At 31.0% G+C, this 19833-nt stretch overlaps 2 protein-coding genes across 2 annotated transcripts; one reads left to right on the top strand and one right to left on the bottom strand.

Annotated features, from left to right (window-relative positions):
* Positions 1 to 4591: 4591 nt before the first annotated feature.
* Rlb1 lies at positions 4592 to 8646 on the bottom strand. Its single transcript, XM_074122048.1, has 4 exons — positions 8506 to 8646; positions 7908 to 8072; positions 6327 to 6401; positions 4592 to 6109 (listed from the first exon to the last, which is right to left on the bottom strand). The coding sequence occupies exons 1-4, from the start codon at positions 8539 to 8541 to the stop codon at positions 4715 to 4717; spliced, it is 1671 nt and encodes a 556-aa protein (XP_073978149.1). The 5' UTR covers positions 8542 to 8646; the 3' UTR covers positions 4592 to 4714.
* Positions 8647 to 8661: 15 nt separating this feature from the next.
* On the top strand, positions 8662 to 19510 carry Elp1 (elongator complex protein 1). The gene is made up of 19 exons (XM_074122047.1): positions 8662 to 9471; positions 9576 to 9715; positions 10515 to 10661; positions 10748 to 10898; positions 11331 to 11442; positions 12316 to 12407; positions 12494 to 12650; positions 12769 to 13090; positions 14373 to 14726; positions 15159 to 15423; positions 16205 to 16433; positions 16518 to 16688; positions 16760 to 16953; positions 17101 to 17247; positions 17317 to 17368; positions 17442 to 17572; positions 17643 to 17770; positions 17860 to 17890; positions 19377 to 19510. The coding sequence occupies exons 1-19, from the start codon at positions 8736 to 8738 to the stop codon at positions 19448 to 19450; spliced, it is 3633 nt and encodes a 1210-aa protein (XP_073978148.1). The 5' UTR covers positions 8662 to 8735; the 3' UTR covers positions 19451 to 19510.
* The last annotated feature ends 323 nt before the right edge of the window (positions 19511 to 19833 follow it).

Below are 19833 nucleotides of genomic sequence, written 5' to 3'. Positions count from 1 at the left end.
CTGTTAGTTTTTTTATCTTTTATGTTTATTAACCTTTCTTTTTCTCTTATTTATTAATTTTTTTCCCTTTAATTTTGTAGGAGGTAGAATTAATTACAAGTGAGCATGTGTGCTCAGTCAAAACATAGAACCAATTTTGTTCAAATATTATTATTAATCTATCGTTTTATTGAGGTTTTTAAAATTTATACACGGTTTATTTGAGTTTGATCCAATACGTTTTTTCTAAAACTGTAATCTCTAGGCTTGCAATAATCGCTCGCTCCGAACAATAGAAATCACTATTTGGTGCAGAAATGAGATGTAAACCTGTGGAATGAGAGAGAGAAAAAAAAAACTGATTTAAGTTGCGGCTTAAGAATCTATGGCTTTTGAAAAAAATCCTTGTTCATGATAAAAAATATTTTAAAATTTCCTTCAGCTGTGATTATTTTACCTCTATGGGATAAGAAATATTATTTCTAAGCACAGCATTATGTTCGATGGATATAGCTGATGCAAGTTTCTAGCAAAGTTTTCTGGTCTAGCAGACCGGAAGAAAGGTTTCTCAAAAAAGAAATAAGAGAAATTCTGGGATCCATCAGCTACTAGAAGGGTAAATTACTTTAAGTAAATTGTTACATTTTGATAAAGTTTCTTTATATTTTAAAATTTTTGCTGAAGTCTTTAGCATATAGATAAATAATAAAAAAAAAATTAAAACTGTAATTGAATATCACTGGCAATGTTTTGCTCACTGCCTTAAGTGCAGTTGTTAATCTTCAGGATGGCCAATATTACGTGTATAGCTTCTTCTTCTAAAGCGTTAATTTTTTTTATTATTTGCATTCCATTTTTTTACACTTATTAATAGTTCATACTATAAATCTTAAATGATAATTACTCCACCTTAGAACAGGGAACAGTAAGCCATCTTTAAATAAGAATAATTGCTCATTTTGCAGGCATAGTCTTCCTCCGTGTGGACAATTGGTTCCGTCTTGCGAGATAGACCGTAAAGATTTACAAATAGGTAAAGGGAATCATAAGTACAATAACTTGCCAAAAAATTATTTTGCCTTATCAGACTCACGATTAGGCAATTTTTTATTCATTTATTTTAATCCTGATTTTGTGGGCATCCTCCAGGAGATATCTTTCAGGAGATGTAGGTGTTCCGATTTGCCTACAAGGCTAAGTAGAGGAGTAATTCACACCAAATATTTATATTGCTATTCATTATGTTGAGATATTTTTACTACCACAATATCACCTGGAATCTAAAATTTTGATGACTTCTAAGCCTTTAGAATTTTATAATTTACATAAGCTTTTCTGCATTCTAAAGAAGTTCGTAAATTCCCTGATCACTAGTTTCTTGGCCCTTGGACAGAGTCCCAAATTTGGTTTTTTGTATTAAATTTATTTTTAAACACAAATATAAACTTCCATTCATTTTAATGGAACTTCAGAAATGGAAATTTCAGAACTCGAAATCACCAAAATAAATCCAGCATTATTTAATATTTATCAATTTTGCGGTATTGACAGAGGTCTTTCAGTTTCCAATACCAAAGGATTTGAGCACAGTAAATTGTCCATTATAATTGTTTTTTGTATTTGTTAGTTTTTTTAAGTTAGATTGGCCACAGTATGAATGCTCCATATAATGTAGTAATTATTTTTTGAAATAGGAAAATGGAGCAAAATATACGTATATATTATATATTTAAAAAAAAAACTAAACTCGATTTAGGTTTACTTGAAGAAAAAGCGTATACTTGGCTTAAATTAATCTTGAAGAAAAAATAAGAAGAAAGTCTGTCATCAATGCCCATTATGAGGTCGGAAGAGATTAAAGTATTCAAGAATTTTGTGTAAGCAGTACAAGTAATCTAATTATCAAACTGTGAGGAAGTAGTAATTCCCTTTTTCTCTAAGGCACAATAATTTTTACGCTATAATAATTGACGCTGAATGGGAAAATAGCCAGATGTGTTGGTACTTTACCATAAACTTCTATTACATTTCCAATTTTCTTTATAAAGATAAACTTAATGAATTAACCTCATTTAATTATTTACAGTCTAGTAATAGGGCGTTTAAGCCTGCCTATGAAAATAACTTTATGGGACAGCCATATCACTGAACATGAACTGCAGGACTTGCTCTAAACCTCCTTAAAACATTTCTTAATTTTATGCCTCCAGATTGCCAGGTAATCCTCTAAGGAGATTGAAGAGAAGATGGCCTCGTGATCTTCTCTCATCGTGAGAGCAGTGTACCTGAGCACGTTACTGGAGTGACACCACTGGGTGCCTTCTCCAATCATGATTTCCTGTTATTTCTTTTCTCTTTCACCATATTTGCTTGTTGCAACAACTGTTGCAGTGGTAAGTTACAATAAAAGATTAAAAAAAAAAAAAAATTATGCAACGCAATATCTATCATATAATCTACTACTAGTCTCTTAACTGAGAGAGGTCTTAGCCTATACTTTCGCAGCAGTTTGTTGTCCAAGAATTACAATATCTAGCAAATAGATTTCTGATCCTTTCTTTCTTTTCTCGGCTCTCGTATTACATGTGGTGGCGATTACACCGCTAAGAATCCAAGATGGGATTTCTTCTTCACCAAACTTTAGGTTTCGACTGTGCCACCAATCTGCCAAATTTCGGCGTTTGAGCTGCAATATTAAAGTAAAGGAAGTTCAGTCAAAAAAGGGGCCTCCTCAGCTTGACTGTATATATATAATTATTATGGAACAATTCAATCGCGAAATTGATTAAATATCTCTTTAACAAAAACTTACAGTTTAAAATGTTAAGTATAAGGGTTGATTAAACGCCAAAAGGTACACAAATCAGCGAGTACCCAACATTTCATTATACTTCATTAATATTATTTAAGTAATTTTACTGCATTAATTTTCATTAATATTTTTTAGAATTTATTAGATGTCACAGACCCTTATGCTGGCAATTTGCACCTACAAAATATTTGTTCAAGTAGCACACCATTTAACTTAAATTGATTGACTGTAATATCTATTTATCTATAATAATCAAACTATTAATCACACGTTAAAAAGAAAACGTTATAAAAAATAAAAATAATTACGAGGCTAAAAATTTCATAAACGTTTTTTAAAAAATGCTTACACCAACGATTTTATTTTATTTATTTATTTTCAATTTTAAATAAAAATCGTCGGTTTAAGTTCATTCTTCGATTAAAGTAATTGTTACTTTAGTAGTAGTCAAGCATTAATAATAAATAATAGGTAATAATTAATCTGGCTTTATCATAAATAATATAGTTTTCTTCAATTACATGTTCAATCTTAGGTGTTCTTCTTACAATGTTGTATATATATTATTGAGAAATGAATAATTATTGTTGAATAATCTACTTGTTATTAACTGTGTGTTATTTGTGCTCACGAATGTTTCGGTATAACGAATTCAAGACTGAAATATTGTTTTAGATTCTCCGTGATTCACATTTAAACAGTAGCCGACTCTAACTTTGTCTTTTTCTACTTTAACATGCATGAATATGTGACAACTCAGAATAAAGGGCATATTAAAGAGAAATCAGAAGAATAATTTGGAATAGAGTTAAAACAAAGTACCTATTTAATAACGAAGATATAATATACATTTTATCACAATTATAACAAAAAAATATTATGAATGAACTGGCCAGCATAAGGGTCTGTGACATCTAATATATTCTAAAAAATATTAATGAAAATTAACGCAGTAAAATTACTTAAATAATATGAATGAAGTATTAATGAAATGTTGGGGACTTGCTGATTTGTGTACCTTTTGGCGTTTAATCAACCCTTATACTTAACATTTTAAACTGTAAGTTTTTGTTAAGGAGATATTTAATCAATTTAATGTAATAATAATTTTGGAGGGGGCCTTACATAAAGGGGGCTAACTCCTCTCCAATTCGATGTACAGGGTTGAGACCCCCAAAAGGCACATCTACATAAAATTCCGAATCGAATGACACCTCATTCATGAAAATCGGTTCACGCGTTTAGACGCTAGGTTGTTTACAAAAAAAAGTTAACAAGAACAAGATTTTTTGAAAAAGCCGTTTTTGCTCATTTTCGGCAACTTTTTTCTCGAAATCTGTTAGATCTGGGTTGTTGCAAAAAAAATTACAGTTATAAAGGAGAGTTTGCTCTTGATTTTAAAGAAAATTTTGGAATTTTATCTTTTATAGAAAAAGAGAAAAAAATTGTCAAAGTCGGGTGTTTTTCAACGTTACGCTTTTTCGTGCACTTTTTTACGATCAACCCGTGTACAACTGTCCTTCCGGACAGTTTTAATTCAACATTTGTTTGCTAAAAAGCCTTTTCTTTCTGTTAAATTTAGTTACAGTTTGTAAAATTTCTTCTTATTGTTTGCTAGAGCTCCACTTACCCATACTGATTTTATAGTTTGCTTAACATATCTATGCTCATTCACAGTGACCCAAACTACGAGTATGAGTCAACAATAGCTTCAATGTGTTAGTTTTTTTTTTAAATTCGTTGGCATGAAAAATTTTTTTGTTTGCCTAATTATGGGTTGTCACAATTAAAACATCAAAACACTAGATATACATTTTTATTTTCTACAAAATAATTTTGGAAAAGGAGTTCAATAGAGAGAGTAATAATAAAATTATTCATTAAAAGATTTATTTATTTACAAAGCTTACTTCTAATTTTAAATTAATCGTCAAAAGAAATTTTTTTGCCCTCAAATGGTAATATTGTGGTTATTTTCTTTCTTGCTTCCCAAGATGGATGTAATTGTATTTTGTTTTCGACTAAAGGTAAATTTCTTTTGTTTCTTCTCCTTAATAAATCATCATTCCTCTGAAATTTGTCACCATTCCTTAAATTTTTAAAACTCTTTTCACTAGTCCAACTTTTTATTGAAGTTTTTAATTCTTTAGGTTTCGGCAACGATTCGTTCGACTCTGCAACAATTTTCCCGAAAGTCATATACTTTTCATTATCTTTTGTTAGAAAAAACGGGTCTTCGTGCTGTTGAATCTGAAATGATTCACTTTTGTTTTCTATTTTACAAAACGTTGGTACATCTTGCTCAACTTTCTTAGAAACAAATACCTCGAACTTTTCTTCTGAGTTAACTGTTTTTAAATTTGCTGGATTGTCATTTTGTGAAGCTTCACTCTCATTACAGACAATATTATCACCTTCATCTTCTTCAGAATTCAAAGGGAAATCTTTACTCTTCTGATTCTGGTATGCTCTGAATTTATCAAGATTTCTAACTGGTGAAACAGACATTTTAATTTTCTTTCTTTTCTTTCCGGAAATATCCTCTATGTCAACACTTTTAAGTTGAAATTTCTCTTCTGTGAACTCTTCATTTACTCCTTTAGAATAAGAACTATTCATTCTGAATTGTACTAAATTATTTTTTATTTCCTTCTGTTGATCGTTTTCTTCTCTTTCTTCTTTTTTTCCCAAAATATCATTATTTTGGTCAAGAGGTTCATGGTCAACTCTCTCTGACGTACTTGCGCACTCTGCAATATTCTGGATATTCCAATTTATTCCTTTGCTTTGCGCACTCGATGATTTTTTTAAGATTTTTGATTTGGTTTTCTTAAAAGAAAGAGTTGAACACTTCACAGAAGATTTCTTTGAAATAGTTACTTCCTTTTTTTTAATCTTTGTATTTTTTTTCAAAGGATTTGTGTCATTTGGTTTTTTTAAATTTATCTCATCAAATGATGCAGAACCTTCTACGCCAATAAATTTCTTCGGCCTAATATCTGATATGTCGAACTGGTTAACACTGTCACTACTGAAATAACTACTTTCATTGCTATCGTTGTCGCTGACATATTTGCCCATTGATATATTTTGTTCAGCATCGTTTGCTTCATTGGTTGATATTCTAATCTCTTCATTAATTTTGTTTTCTATATTTGTAGAAGCTGCGACACCCGTTTGATCAGTATTTTTAACTAAAAGCTTAGGTAATGAATCTTGCCAATTTTGGTACTTTTCATGAAACGATTCCACCATTGGTTTTATCAGCTTTTGTAAAGCCAATTTCGCTAATGCTCTTTGTCGTGATGAAACTTCTGGCTGTAAACACAAAATTGAATGTAGACATATGACTTGACAATGAATCAGCATCAAAATCCCTCAACTGGGAATACCACTTTACTCATTCCAATCTTCTTATTAAGCGATACGATTACAAGAAATAAAACACAAATAAGCTATGCAACTCAAACTTGAACAGGAAGAATACTCAATCTCTAAACCAGCAATAATATAACATTATTTTTAATTAACTTACGTTTTTCCTCAACGACTCAGCCGATTCTGCGGTATGAGAAATCACGAATTCTGCAATTGAATTCAGCTTCAGTTGCTGAAATACATAAATCAGAATAGTTAAAAGAATAAGTAGCAATTTAGTAATAATTTACATAAAATAATAATTGATTTTATGGCCTACGAAAACTTTCAGTGACTTGAATCAGAGCAATATAAAATCAAGGACGGCTACTGTGATTCTAAATTTTTAGGTCCAATAAGACACTTATTGATAGCTTTCAAACGTATATGCGCGTATGTTTGATTAAAAGATTAAAGTAATGGTACAAAACATTTTTCTAGAGGAATTTAGGAATATTTCAGAGAAATCACTTTTAGTAATTCTGCGACAAATAATAGAAAGTACGCCTGAAGAAAGGAAGGAGCTTCATTATTCTGAAGTTCGCAGAGACATACATTAAATGGTACATTAATAATAGGTTATCGAGCAAAATAGATATTGTTTGTAGAAAATCTCTTTACGAGTAAGCCTGGAAAAGGTTTGACAGAAAAAATTAATGTAAGGCTGAAAAGAAGAGAACTAGGCTAGTACGGTAGCTGGAAACACTTGACTCTTTACAGAGCCAAAATAGCTAGAAAAGCGGTAGTTTTGCTGCAAAAAATATTGTCAAATTGAATAAGAATTTTATTTATCAAATTTTATGAAGTACGTATTTTCCTCTGAACCTCTCTTCAACCACGTTTATATCCATATTTAGCCTTTTTTATTTTACTTATTTATTCTATTTTTAGGGTCAATGCTGGTGTTGCACTCTTTAAGTATTCTGCCAATTCGTACTATTTCCAGTACACGCCATAGGTTTCTCATATGGTAGTGAGCAACAAGCCTTTATAAATTGTAAGTGAAAGCCTTAGGCAAGCGAGAAGTTCATCGTCTGAGGTTACTAAAAAAATTATGCCCGATAATGCCGGATGGGCTATTTTCAAGACCGTAGGGAATCTTACGAACCCATTCAAATTCAGAAAGCACATGTAAATGGACAGTCTGATTAGGTTAGTTTAAGAAAAGAAAGAAATTCACGACACTGGGTGCTTTAGTTCCTTAAAGTCAAATCCATGGGGTCAATTGATAGTACAATGCAACAAAATGTCTAGTAAATTTTATCGAAAAAATCCTTCGTTCGGGAAGTATTTTACTTGTTTCACCAATACTTTTCACAACCTAATAAATATCTTATAAAATTAATAATATTTCAGATATACTGAGGCTACAAAAAATTCGATTATTGACTAAAAAGGAATTAAATTTCCTGTCTGCATATCCTGTAATTAATCTTAAGTATCCAGAGATTAGAGCCCTTCAAGTGATTCCCAGAGTTTGGCCATTAAGACCTGAAACAACCTCTGGTTGGGCCTGAAAGGGCTAGCTGATCTTCGTTCTTTCGAAGTGAAAACTTAAGCTCTAATTATGAAACGTGAATTGAAGCACTACTGTTTGACAATGGTCAAGTTTTGAGACATTCAAGCACTCAAACATAGTTAACTTTAGTTATAATCTAACTTAAATAGAATTTTAATCAAACTAAAAATGTATATTTACCTTCAACTCATGAACTTCATCGGTCAATCTTTGTATTTTCCTATGATTCTTTTCATTTTTTAACTGGTCATTAACTTTTTTCTTGGAAAGAGTTCTAATATCTGCTATTAATTTTCGGCACAAATGCACTCTTCCTCGAGCAATTGACTGTCGCATGGACTGGAACTAGAAGGAAAACCAACATAATGAACCTCTGAAGATTGTTACAGCGACCTAGTGCAGGAGCGCGCACGCAGGCAAATTATTTTTAAAGCAGACATTCTCATAAATGGAAACAAATGTATTTTTCTTTATTTGGAGATGCTGCTAAAGAAAAGGCAGTGAGGCTATCGACATGTTTCCGTGGTACGGCTAGTTAAGCAGAGGATCAGCTTTGTTTCATGTTTCTTGACAATTTAAAATGTCAGAAGTCTTTGAATCAAGAAAAGTATGGTAAGTAGCGCAATGAAGCTAATGAATTTTATAAGAAAACACATTAATTTGAAAACAAGCTTGCACATCTATTTTTTAAACCAAAAAGAACGACATGGAATTGCACTCTGCATATGATTAACATGTTTATAACACATAACTCTTCCTCATAAAAGACGTTTCTTACCTCCATGCGAAGTTTATTTCGTGATAAAGCTTCCATATCCTAGAATAGTTTTTAATGTGAATTTATTATGCCTCTTGATCATCAACCTTCATTAATAACTTATTTGAGCCTGAATAGCTCATTTCTACAGCAAACCAAGTTAACTTCTTCTAAAACCTGATCAAGTAAACCTTATAGTTACCTTCTAGTGTTCGTTGGAATTCACATGTTGTCATTTAAATAGTCAAAAAATGAGAAATCTAAAAGTTTCTTTGGGAATAAAGCAGGATATTGCGGGTATGAATTGTGATTTTGTAACAAGCGGAAAAGCCACAACAAATTCAGATGGTAAAACGCTTTGGAGAAATTTATTTGTATTTCAAGGTGACACTCTTTATTTGTTAACTATTAATGGAATACTGTCCAAGTGCAGCTTATCTCATTTTTTTCCTGAACAATGCCCACAAGTTAAGGGAACTTTATACGTTGACATTTTTGATGCATTATATAGCTTTCACGAGACGGGCGAAGTTTTATCTTTTACAGTTGAACCAGGTTCTTCGTCCATAATCAGTGAGTTTGTAGTACATTTAAATGAAGAAATACAAGTTATAGAATGGAGCCCGGATAAAGAAGTCGGAGCTTTAGTAACTAGCGACAATAAACTTAAACTTGCAATGTTGACTTCAACTATTGACGTTATCTTTGAATATGATTTGGCTGACACATCACAAGAGGGACAAAAACTTGTCAACATTGGATGGGGAAAGAAAGAAACACAATTTCGCGGTATGGAAGGAAAAAAAGCTGTTGTACCTAACTTAGATTCGAATTTGGAAGGTTCGTTTGATAAATCTCCTTGCATAACATGGAGAGGAGATAGCTCTCTGTTGGCTGTTGGGTTTTGGTGCAGAATCTCTTGTAAAAGAAGGATAAAAATTTTTTCTAAAGATGGTCCTTTTGTATGCATTAACGAAGATATGGCAGGTAAGTGGTAAAATTGATATTGAATATATTATTTAAAATGTCAATTATTATTTCAGTTTTTTACTTGCAATTAGAATGAATATTATTTTTTCATCGTTTCCAAGGATTAGATGGACCGTTGAGTTGGAGGCCACAAGGCAATCTGATTGCATTTAGTCAACAATTAGCTAATAAGTATGTAATTTCGTTTTTGGAAAAAAATGGCTTAAAACATCTCGACTTTGAGCTTCCTAAAGGATTTAAAGTAAGCATCTTACACATGTTCTATCTTCAATAAATATTGTTTTTCGGTTAAATATGTGTATATCTTTTTTATGAAAGTCAACAACTATTCATACCCAAAACTACGGAACCTTCCTTCCCTACTTTCTCGTCTGCTGGTTTCGTCCCATGGTTGGCTGATTCATTTTGGATTCAACACTTGCTTGTCTGTTCTTTTTTTCACCTTTTTTTTATGTAATCAAATTGGCCTGTAATTGACTTTTAGGTTTCTTATTATTTATTAGCCACGGGTCATCGTGTTCCATGAGTATGAGATTATCGTTTTACTGATATCATTGCTGATAGATAAGTAATACAAATTAACATTTTTAAACATTTTGCCTGTAATCTTAATTCTCCTTAATCTTATTCCCTAAATCATGTTTACCTATGTAAGTGTTTAAAGCTAGTGACCTAATTTCTCTTTTATCCAGTAGCTAGCTACCTACACTCATTGTTTAGTGCTGCACTTGTACTTCCTCATAATTTTGTTGTTAGACTTGATTCGAGAATTATAAATTTGCTTGTTTAAAACTGAAGACCGAGTGTTGAAACATATTCTGCTTAATTCCATGGGCATAGTCCAGTTTCTCGCCTTCTCTTATCTTGAAAAATTGTATCAAATCGTGAATGTCGTTGTCCACCAAGGCTAAATCAGTTTGAAACTAATTTTATTATTATTACCATATTACAAGAAGTTTATAGAAACCGAAGTGGTCGCTGACTACAATTCCTAGACCAGTTTCGTAATCATATCTTAATATCCTGTTTACCTGTTCTAGGTAAAACATATGTCTTGGAATATGGATTCCAATATTTTATGTTTATTAGTGAAGCAAAGTGAATTAACTAAAACATATTTAATGTTATGGACGTGTAGCAATTATCATTGGTTCTTGAAACAGATGTTCCTATTAAGCTTTGAAGTGGTAAGTAATAATAACTTGAAGTAATGTGCGTTGTTTGCCTTGATGATGATGATGTTTGATGTTTTAAAGTATTAATTACTCCGAAGGCTAAAATCATCTGGGATGAGGATCGAGAAAATAAATTGCATCTTATACTGCGCAATGGAACATTCTATGAATTCGAATTTTCCTGGATTATTGACCATAGCAATTATGCTTCTTTTGCTAATAAATACTATATTTCAGTAATTGATAAAGGTGAGCGTTGATTTTTATTACATTTCTTATTATGATTTTGTGTGCATATTTGATTCTTTATTGAGAATATATTAGTTTTAGAATTTATAGTCAAGAGTTTTTACTGTGATAAAAAAATTGCAATTGTAACAACGTAAATAATATATATCAGAGCATACGTTCAGTGCGTTTCCAATCTGTTTTTATTTTTATTTTTAATATTTAATTTTGTTGAACAACACCAATAAAATTCCTTTCGAGCGGACATGATAGTACGAGTAACAAACAGGTTGCTGGATCAAACTGATTAATACCTAACTGAATATAATAAGTGAAAAAATGGATCTGAGGATTTGATTTACTAATTGAATAAATCTTCCATTACAAAAATGTCTTATTAAATAAAATAAGGTTTAGAAATTTAAAATTAATTGGGCAAAATTATTATTCCAGAGACAATTTTATTGACGCCGTTCCATTCATCCATAATTCCGCCTCCAATGAGTAAATGGACTTTGAAATGTCCAGCTTCTGTAAATCAAATACTGTATCCTCCTACATATGGGTGAGTAATATTTTTAAACATAATATCACCCGGATATTTTTGATATTTTCCTTTGATATTTTCTTCCTAGGAGCTTTTTGTAGATCACTGTCTGGAGGATGGTGATGCACTGAAAAGGCACCAGGTGCCGATGTTGACACATTTTTTAATTAAATGAAGTACTTAATTTACAAAAAAAAAAGCTTTTTTTTAAATAATATACTTCAAGAATCTTAGTTTTTTTGAGAGTTGCGACCTAAAGCTGACGCTGTCATCAGCAACATAATTCATGTAGTTCACTCAGAAATAGCTGATTTGCTTTGGGTTCAGCGTACCCAAAAGCAAAGCCAGTAATTAGGCAGCACTGAGACTTTCCGTTCTTACACTTCGAGGGAGACAAAATCTCTAGGTTTATTGGTTTTAGCTTTGTAGCGGCCCCCTATATTATCTATCTATCTGAAGAACATACTTTGGGGCACTTAGATGAAAAGAATTAGTGGGAGTGCTGCTTCCTGGAGCAATCTGTTGTGATAACAGTTGTATTATTAAATGAATGTGAAAGGCATAAAATATGTAATCAGGTAAGAACAAGTGAAGTAAGTTCGCCCTAGATCGTGCTGCTCAAATCATGGTTATATAACCATGAGGACTCCATTTTAGGTGATATTGGGAGAGTCCGGATGAAATTCAAAGATTGAATTGTAAACGTGTATTGCAGGTGTGTGATTCCTTATAAAGATCTGAGAGCATTTGTTATGAATGTAGTTTATAACTCGTTTTATCATTATAGAACATAGATAAAAAGATAAATGCTTTTTTTATTTAGTTAATATACTATATTGTGCAATAGCGCTTTGTTTTAAGCTTGAAAATAAATGTTTTTTTGACCTTCAGGGATGAAGAATGCAAATATTTTATGTGTGCCTTGCTATGTGATGGAAAATTTTGTTTCTTTAGTGAAAATTCAGAAGAACCATATATCTCAAGCAAGTAAATTTTGTCATTTGTATTTAATTTACATAATGTGTAATATATCAATGATACTGATTTTCTAAATTTACGTTTATCACAGGAATTGATGAATTATTTACACAAAAATGTTTCTCTGATTTAACCATGCACCACTGGGCGTGGGTTACCAACACTACGATTATCGGTGTTAGTATATTTGAAGGAGGTCGTTCCAAAGTCATGAATATTCAGATAGCTGAAGATAAGTTAGAGCTAGTGTACGTTTATAGTTGTTTTACATTGTATATGATATGAATGTTATCCATTTAGTTTAATTAGTAAACAGTCAAATCCACTTTATAGCCATCTTGTTTTAAGTTTTAAATCATTTTCCAGAAATAATTCAGAGATAAATCATCACGTCATAGCTGTAGTTGCAAATACTAAGGATGTTTACATGTATTTACTGGATGGAAGATGCATTGAATATGATATTGAAAAGAATTCTATAAGTGAAATAAAAGCTGGGTTCCCGGAACCTTGTTACCATGTGGTCGCACATTCAAAAGACAAGTATGGTTTAAGCGAATGGAATCGTTTATATAAAAATGGCAAAACTCTCTCTAATAATATAACATCTTTTTTGATACATTATCCGTTTATACTAGCTACTACATCTAATCATACACTTCTCCTAATGAATTCAGAAGGATCAGAAGTAAGTTAATTATTTGCAGATATTAAATATTATGTTAGTCAAATATTATGTCCCGAATACACCGGAAGTCACAATATAATTGTTCAACTACATATTTCTGTGAAGTTATGCAGATATTAAACAGTTTTTTTTTAATGTTCAGAGCTGTGTAAAGATAATCATCCGAGGTTGAGCGGGTATTTGGGAAGTGGTTTACGCTTGCTGCTTTGTTCTAAGTGGTTAAGGTGATTAGTGATTATGGCTGAATTTAAAAGGGTACAGATAAGATTTATTTTCCGTGGCATGATTTGAACCTCTATATAAGGGATATCCTGGATCAAAGCGTAGTTATTTTTTATTATTTTTTTTATTTTTTATTTTTTATGATTTAAGGCGCGTCAACATCTAAGGTTATTGGCGCCCGGAGCTTTTTCCAGTGCACTGCCGGCCTCCGGGCAGTGTTCTCTCGTTAAAGACAACACTGACCATCACCGGACAGTGAGCTGTAGTTATTACAATCCATCTTCGTAATGATAATAGAAAAGTTAGCATATAGCTTTTATTAAATCTGAGTCATAATATTCTTTCAAGGGAACTACAAATTGTGCATATTACAATTAACCTTCGGATAATTGTTCAAGTTGAAAAAATATTAGTTCTAAAGTAATATGTATTGTGGTACTGGGTTCGATTCCCGGTCTTAGGCCTTGGATTTTATTTAATGGTTAATAAAAGAAATTTACAGTAAAGTATGTTTGCTAGTCGCCTCCGTCCACGACACCTAATTGGTAGTTGGACGTTAAGCCCCGCCTGAAAAAATAGGCAATTACTTTACTTTACTTATTAGTTCTAGAGTTAAAACGAAAATCAGAAGGCAGTAAGTTTTGTTAGAAATCATGTTGGAAAATATTGTTCTCGGTAAATATTGTATATTTAGGAAATACAAAATTTTAAGGATCGTTTCAGCAACATTCAAAAACTAATTTTCTTTCCTTCGAGGAAAGCTAGTTTCTTTCGATTTGCAGTAATACAATCTCAAATTTTAACAATAAACTTGGAAAAATTAGTTTTTCTGTTAGAAATTAGGAACCAAATGTCTTTTTAACTCTTCCAAAAGAACTCTTTCAAATTGAATTGTCATAATTTAACATTAGCGAGACGGTTTGTATCTAAATATAGTTACAAATGCAGAAAATGTGTCCCCCATTGTGAATAGGCTGAGAAAACATTTTTAAGATTATTTGTTTGTTTTTTGTTTAATATCTTAATACAGTTTTATAAACAATCCTGAATACTATTTTAGGTTGAAGAAATATCAGTTCGAAAATTAGAACGAGGCAGTAAATTAGTTGCCGTGACTGGACAAACCGTTATTATGCAGTTGCCTAGAGGAAACTTGGAATCTATCCAACCTAGAGCTTTAACAATTATGAATGCTGGAAAGTTACTTGATAAGAAATTATATAAAGAGGCCATCCAATTATTAAGAAGACAGAGAATTAGTTTTGATTTATGTTGTGATCATAATCCTTCTGAATTTTTTGCCAATATAAAACATTTTATACAAGTTGTGGATCCACAGTGGATTACCTTATTCGTCACAGAACTATTGCCTACTGATGTTACTAGAGGAATTTACTCGCAGTATTACAAACAGGTATTTAATTTTATTTCTTCTTGATCAATAGTTTAATTCATGTCTTCTCTTACTTATATTGATACAGAGTTTTTCAAGCAAATAACCGATTTGAAGTGTCTGTGTCCGAAAGAGAAGTTTTTAGAAAGTGTTCTCTGTAAGTGTATGAATAAAATTATAAGAGAATTAACTTCAATTTTCGTTGAAAACATATATATATAAAAATATGATGGGATTGTGGAGTACTTTTACTTTTTCGTTCATACTAAGAGAAAGTGTGCAGAATTTGTATTTTTATTTTCACCTGAAATATCCGTCCTGAGATATAAATGTCCTCAGAGTTCTCTCTCACTCGTGTGTGTGTATATATATATATATGTGTGTGTGTGTGTAAGGTATCCAACGCAACTCAAAAACATAAAAATCACAGTACGTTCATATTTGATATTTCAGGAGAGACAGCTGATTTATCCTGAAGAACAAAAAATAAATAAAATATGTATCACACTTTTGGAAGCCCTCCAAAGTTCTGAAGAAGAGCATAAATATATGTTACCAATACTTAGTTGTTTAGTAAAATCAAGAAACATAGCCGAAGCCATTAAATTAGCCAATAGTGATCAAGCAATGCAGCACTTGCTATTTTTAGTGGATGTTGACACTTTATATAATGAAGCACTTGGATCTTACAATCTTGAAGCAGCATTACAAATTGCAGGTATGCATTTTTTTATTTAGAATGCTAACATGGTTCCTTAATGAGGCTCACAACAACAAGCAGTATTAATTCTATGTGTAGATTTTGAAGCGTTCGCTGTCAGAACTTGTTCTACGCACGAGAGTGAATAAATCATTATCGCTTATTATATTTTAATAATTTGTTACTTTCTTTACTACTGAAGGAAGCAAAGTATTGCGACTATGTCAATTCTTTAATATCGATATTGAAACTCGCTGAATCAAAAAAATTAGGGCGAAACGTCGTGTATTCTTCGTAACTAACAATTACAATTAACTTTAATTAGAATAATTTTCTAGTAATATTTGTTTTGAACCCTTAATAAGAAGAAATGAGGTAGACTGCTCTTTAGAGTAAGAATTAAATATATTTTGAAAAAAAAATGTGTAAACTAGAACCTGATAATTCGGATCAGATCCAAGAATGAACGGTTCGACACTGAGTACGAGTATATGAACATTTCACGCAAGCATTCGCGTTTGTTTTAAATTACTGACTTTAGATTACGTCTATTTCAGCTAATCAATTCAGCTGAACGTTATTCATCTTTTAAGTACGATTACATAATCATTTAATTTTTTCTTCAGTTTTCCGGCAGGTTTGCTTTATTTTTTCTAAGGCAATTTTATTTGGACACTTTTTGTCTTAGAAATCTTGCGAATCTTGGCAATTTTCATCCTTACATTTTTTACACTTTCCAATTTATTTTCTTACCATGTTGCAAATATCTCAGTTTGATCTAAATTCTTAAATATTCAAGGTAAATCACAAATGGATCCAAAAGAATACATTCCATTTTTGAATTCTCTCAGAGAAATGGATAGTAACTATATGAAGTATGAAATAGATAAAATGTTGAGAAGACAAGATTCTGCATTGCGTAACTTATCCAAATGTGGTGATGATAAATTAGAATTAATGTACTCATTAATAGAAGAACATCAGTTATATAATTTAGCTCTAGATTTATTTAAAAGTCAACCTGAAAGGTATACTTTTTTCAAACATTTTTGGGTTATTTTACCAAGAATAGATGGTGTTTGCTTCTGTGAAAAATAATCATATTTTGACAGATTTACTGAAGCAGCTAACATGTATGGAGATTATTTATTTAAGCAAGCAAGTTTTGAAGAAGCAGGCGTTCTTTATATGAGAAGCAACAACCTTCCTAAAGCAATAAATGCATTTAAAAAATCTGGAAACTGGAGGAAATGCATGTTACTTGCAAACCGTTCTAATTACAGGTAAATATTTTTCTAGATTTATTTTTAATAGGCGAGTATTATTTGCTGATTAAATTTGTCTTTTCCTTTAGCGATATTGAATTAAGAAAGCTTGGAGATTCATTGTGCAATACATTAACTTCTTCCCACAAGTTCAGGGAAGCAGCTGAAATGTATAAGGATTGCTTCGCTGATACAAACAAAGCTATTGAAATTTATTTACAAGGTCATTTGTGGGAGCAAGCGCTTTATATTGCAGAAACTTCTGGATTGAATCAACTCATTGGTTTGTTTTGAAAACTTTCTTTAAATTTTGTTTTTTTTATTTTTTAATTTCCAGTTAGTTTAATGTTTTACAATCCATCACCAATGCAGAAATTTTTGAAGTCGGTAAACTGAGAGATTTTCTCTAATGAGGTACTTCTAATTGCAGAAACAACAATTAAAACTAGTGCTTTTGATGCTGCAGCTGCATTAATAGAAGAAATAAATATTAACAAAAACAAATTGATTGGTTTCAATACAAGGTTGAAACAAGTCAGATTAGAGAAACTCAATAAACCAATAATTAGAGATTTCGGTCAGTTTAATTTTAATTAAATTGTAAATTTTCTTTAGATCATTTTTTTAATTAATATTTATGAATTAGATGAGATGAGTGATACTAGTAGTGTTTCATCGAGAAGCCAAAAGTCTTCATTGTAAGTACTTACCGGTTTTTTACATTTATTATTCATGTATTTACTACTGCTTAAAAAATGTATTCGTTGTTAGTTCAAAGTCCAGTAAAATGACCAAAAAAATGAGTAGAAAAATGTGGAGTTTAAAAGAAGGAAATCCTCGGGAAGAAGAAGCTCTTTTATCAACTTTAAGCCAGACTATAGTAATGACGGAGAAGATTATCGGTATGTGGTTTAAATCAGAAATATACACATTTTTATAAACTATTTTCTTATATGAAGAATTATTTTATAGAAGAAGCTAAAAACATTTCTGTTGCTCTTCTTCATTTAAATTCTGATGAGAAAGGTACAACACTTCAAAATAATGTTGAAGATTTCTTAAAAATTATAGATGACATAAAAAGTGATGTCTGGCCAAAGGTATAGATAGATTATTAATTTATTAATAGATTTTGGAGAAAAAAATTCTCTTTAACAGATATACTCTACTAAATAACATCATTTTTTAGGATCCTAATGAGAACGAAATTGCTGTTATAGGTAAGAAAATAATGTTGATAAATGGTTTGCTATGCTACGATTGTCAGAATTTTTCAATTGTATCTCTCTCACCCGTTATTATCTTGCTTGCGTGTGCCCTATTCTCTCCAAACCAATGTTTAACTTGACTGTTACTTTGCATGTTCCTATCACACATTATCGTAGATTCTTTGAAACCAGCACTTCTGCAGTTGTTCTGAAATTAGAATCACCTACAATTTAGTTTACCATTGTAAGTACACACTAGATGGGTGGGTACTATTAATTATTCCTTGATAAACTCTAATTAGTTTTTGTCCCAAAGCGAACAAATCGAAAAAAATACATTCACCCAGAGTGCAACAGATTTTGCTAAAGCACTAAGAGTTTTTTTAAGTAACTCGGTAATAATTTCTTTTAGTTTATCTAGTTTAGTTAATTTTTTAGTTTCAGATTTGAAATATTCTAAAACTCAATACTCTGAATTCGCATCACTATTCGTCTACTTAATTGAAGTACTCTTTGCCAAACTGATCTCTACTTTTACTTCTCCTAGACCAGGGGTCGGCAACCTATTTGAAGTAGAGAACCATTTCTCCTTAAATAATTTTAATAAATCTTACCAAGAGCCGCAAGGATGATAGTGTAAACAACTCTGTAGATCGTTTGTATTCAAAAATTATTATTTTATGATATTCAATAACATTTAAATGTTTTATATACGTATTTATTTTCACTTATTACAAAGTAAATAAACAGATAAATAATAACTAAACCTCTGTTTGAATGAAAATGGCGGTAGTCCTATATATTACGTACTGTATTTTAATATAATTCTATTCAATTTCAAACCTATCACATTTAAAATTATTTTTGAAAAAATATCTTTACTTTAATAAATGAAATTTTCATTTGTTTCAATAAAATGGAAATATACATTTCGGACAGGCTGAAGAGTCACAAAATTTGGATAAAAGAGCCGCATGCGGCTCGCTAGCCGCGGGTTGCCGACCCCTGTCCTAGACACTTATCTTCTAGCAGTGCAGTGCCCTTGTAAACTATTTATTGAGAAGTATATTTCTTAGTGCTTCTTCGAATTTATTTATTTTCCTGATTTTTGCACTCAATATTTAAGCAATAACCTAATAGTAACTGACTACTGCCTCTAAAGATTACTTTTAGAGGACAAGCATCCTTTAGATCCACCATTTAATACTGTTTTTTACCTGGAAATCTCCTTCTATCCACAAAGAACGTTCGTGGTAATGTCACTGCTGTAAGTAAGGTTGATAGCATTAATTTATTGTTTTGAAGTTAGTTTCTAGTTCCAGTTACAGTTTTCAATCTTAACAAATAGAAATGTAATTAATAGAAAATCTTTCTTTTTCAAACGAGATTTGTTTTTATTTTTATTTCATGTTCTTCTTAGTTTTTTTTTTTTCCTAATTAATGATTTCATGTAAGATTAAGTTTATAGATTGAAACTAATGCTTCTATTGTTTTCCAGATGCTAAACTTAAATATCCCCCAGATATGAACATAGATACTCACTGGAAACTGGCTGTTTTTAGTGAAAATTAAAGAATTTATGTTTGTATTATGTAAAAATTTTGTAAATACATTTGTATCGTTTTTAACTGACATTTTGAATTATTTAACCTTTTAAATTAAACAAAATTTGTATTTATTTTATTAGTTCCTATTAATGAAACTACGCTACAGAAATTAATTGTTTAAAAGTTTATAATAAAAAATAAGAAGATATACATTTTTGGTCTGCATTTTTCAAAGATTGTATTAAAAGCAGCAACCATACAAACAGAAGTTATTGTTATTGAAGAGATTTCTTAGCCCTGTCTGGTCAGTATAATAAAGCTTTCCTTCAAACCGTGATTCGAACTTAAGATCCACTCACTTCATTATACGCAATGTTACTGATAACCAAAAATAATAAATAAATAAAA

The sequence above is a fragment of the Rhodnius prolixus genome, unplaced genomic scaffold, assembly GCF_049639745.1.
Source record: "Rhodnius prolixus isolate KJV_2025 unplaced genomic scaffold, Rpr scaffold_8, whole genome shotgun sequence".
NCBI classification, from domain to species: domain Eukaryota; kingdom Metazoa; phylum Arthropoda; class Insecta; order Hemiptera; family Reduviidae; genus Rhodnius; species Rhodnius prolixus.
Note: the sequence above shows the minus strand (reverse complement) of the source record. Positions and strands in the feature narration are given on the sequence as shown.

What these genes read in the sequence shown, in the direction of transcription:
- Rlb1 (XM_074122048.1), bottom strand. Translation starts at nt 8,541, where the DNA reads ATGGAAGCTTTATCACGAAATAAACTTCGCATGGAG. An exon ending in GAAATAAACTTCGCATGGAG is followed by an intron (nt 8,073 to 8,505) that starts GTAAGAAACGTC and finishes TTTTCCTTCTAG; the next exon opens with TTCCAGTCCATGCGACAGTC. An exon ending in ATGAAGTTCATGAGTTGAAG is followed by an intron (nt 6,402 to 7,907) that starts GTAAATATACAT and finishes TATGTATTTCAG; the next exon opens with CAACTGAAGCTGAATTCAAT.
- Elp1 (XM_074122047.1), top strand. Translation starts at nt 8,736, where the DNA reads ATGAGAAATCTAAAAGTTTCTTTGGGAATAAAGCAGGATATTGCGGGT. An exon ending in GCAAACCGTTCTAATTACAG is followed by an intron (nt 16,689 to 16,759) that starts GTAAATATTTTT and finishes CTTTTCCTTTAG; the next exon opens with CGATATTGAATTAAGAAAGC. An exon ending in GAACGAAATTGCTGTTATAG is followed by an intron (nt 17,891 to 19,376) that starts GTAAGAAAATAA and finishes ATTGTTTTCCAG; the next exon opens with ATGCTAAACTTAAATATCCC.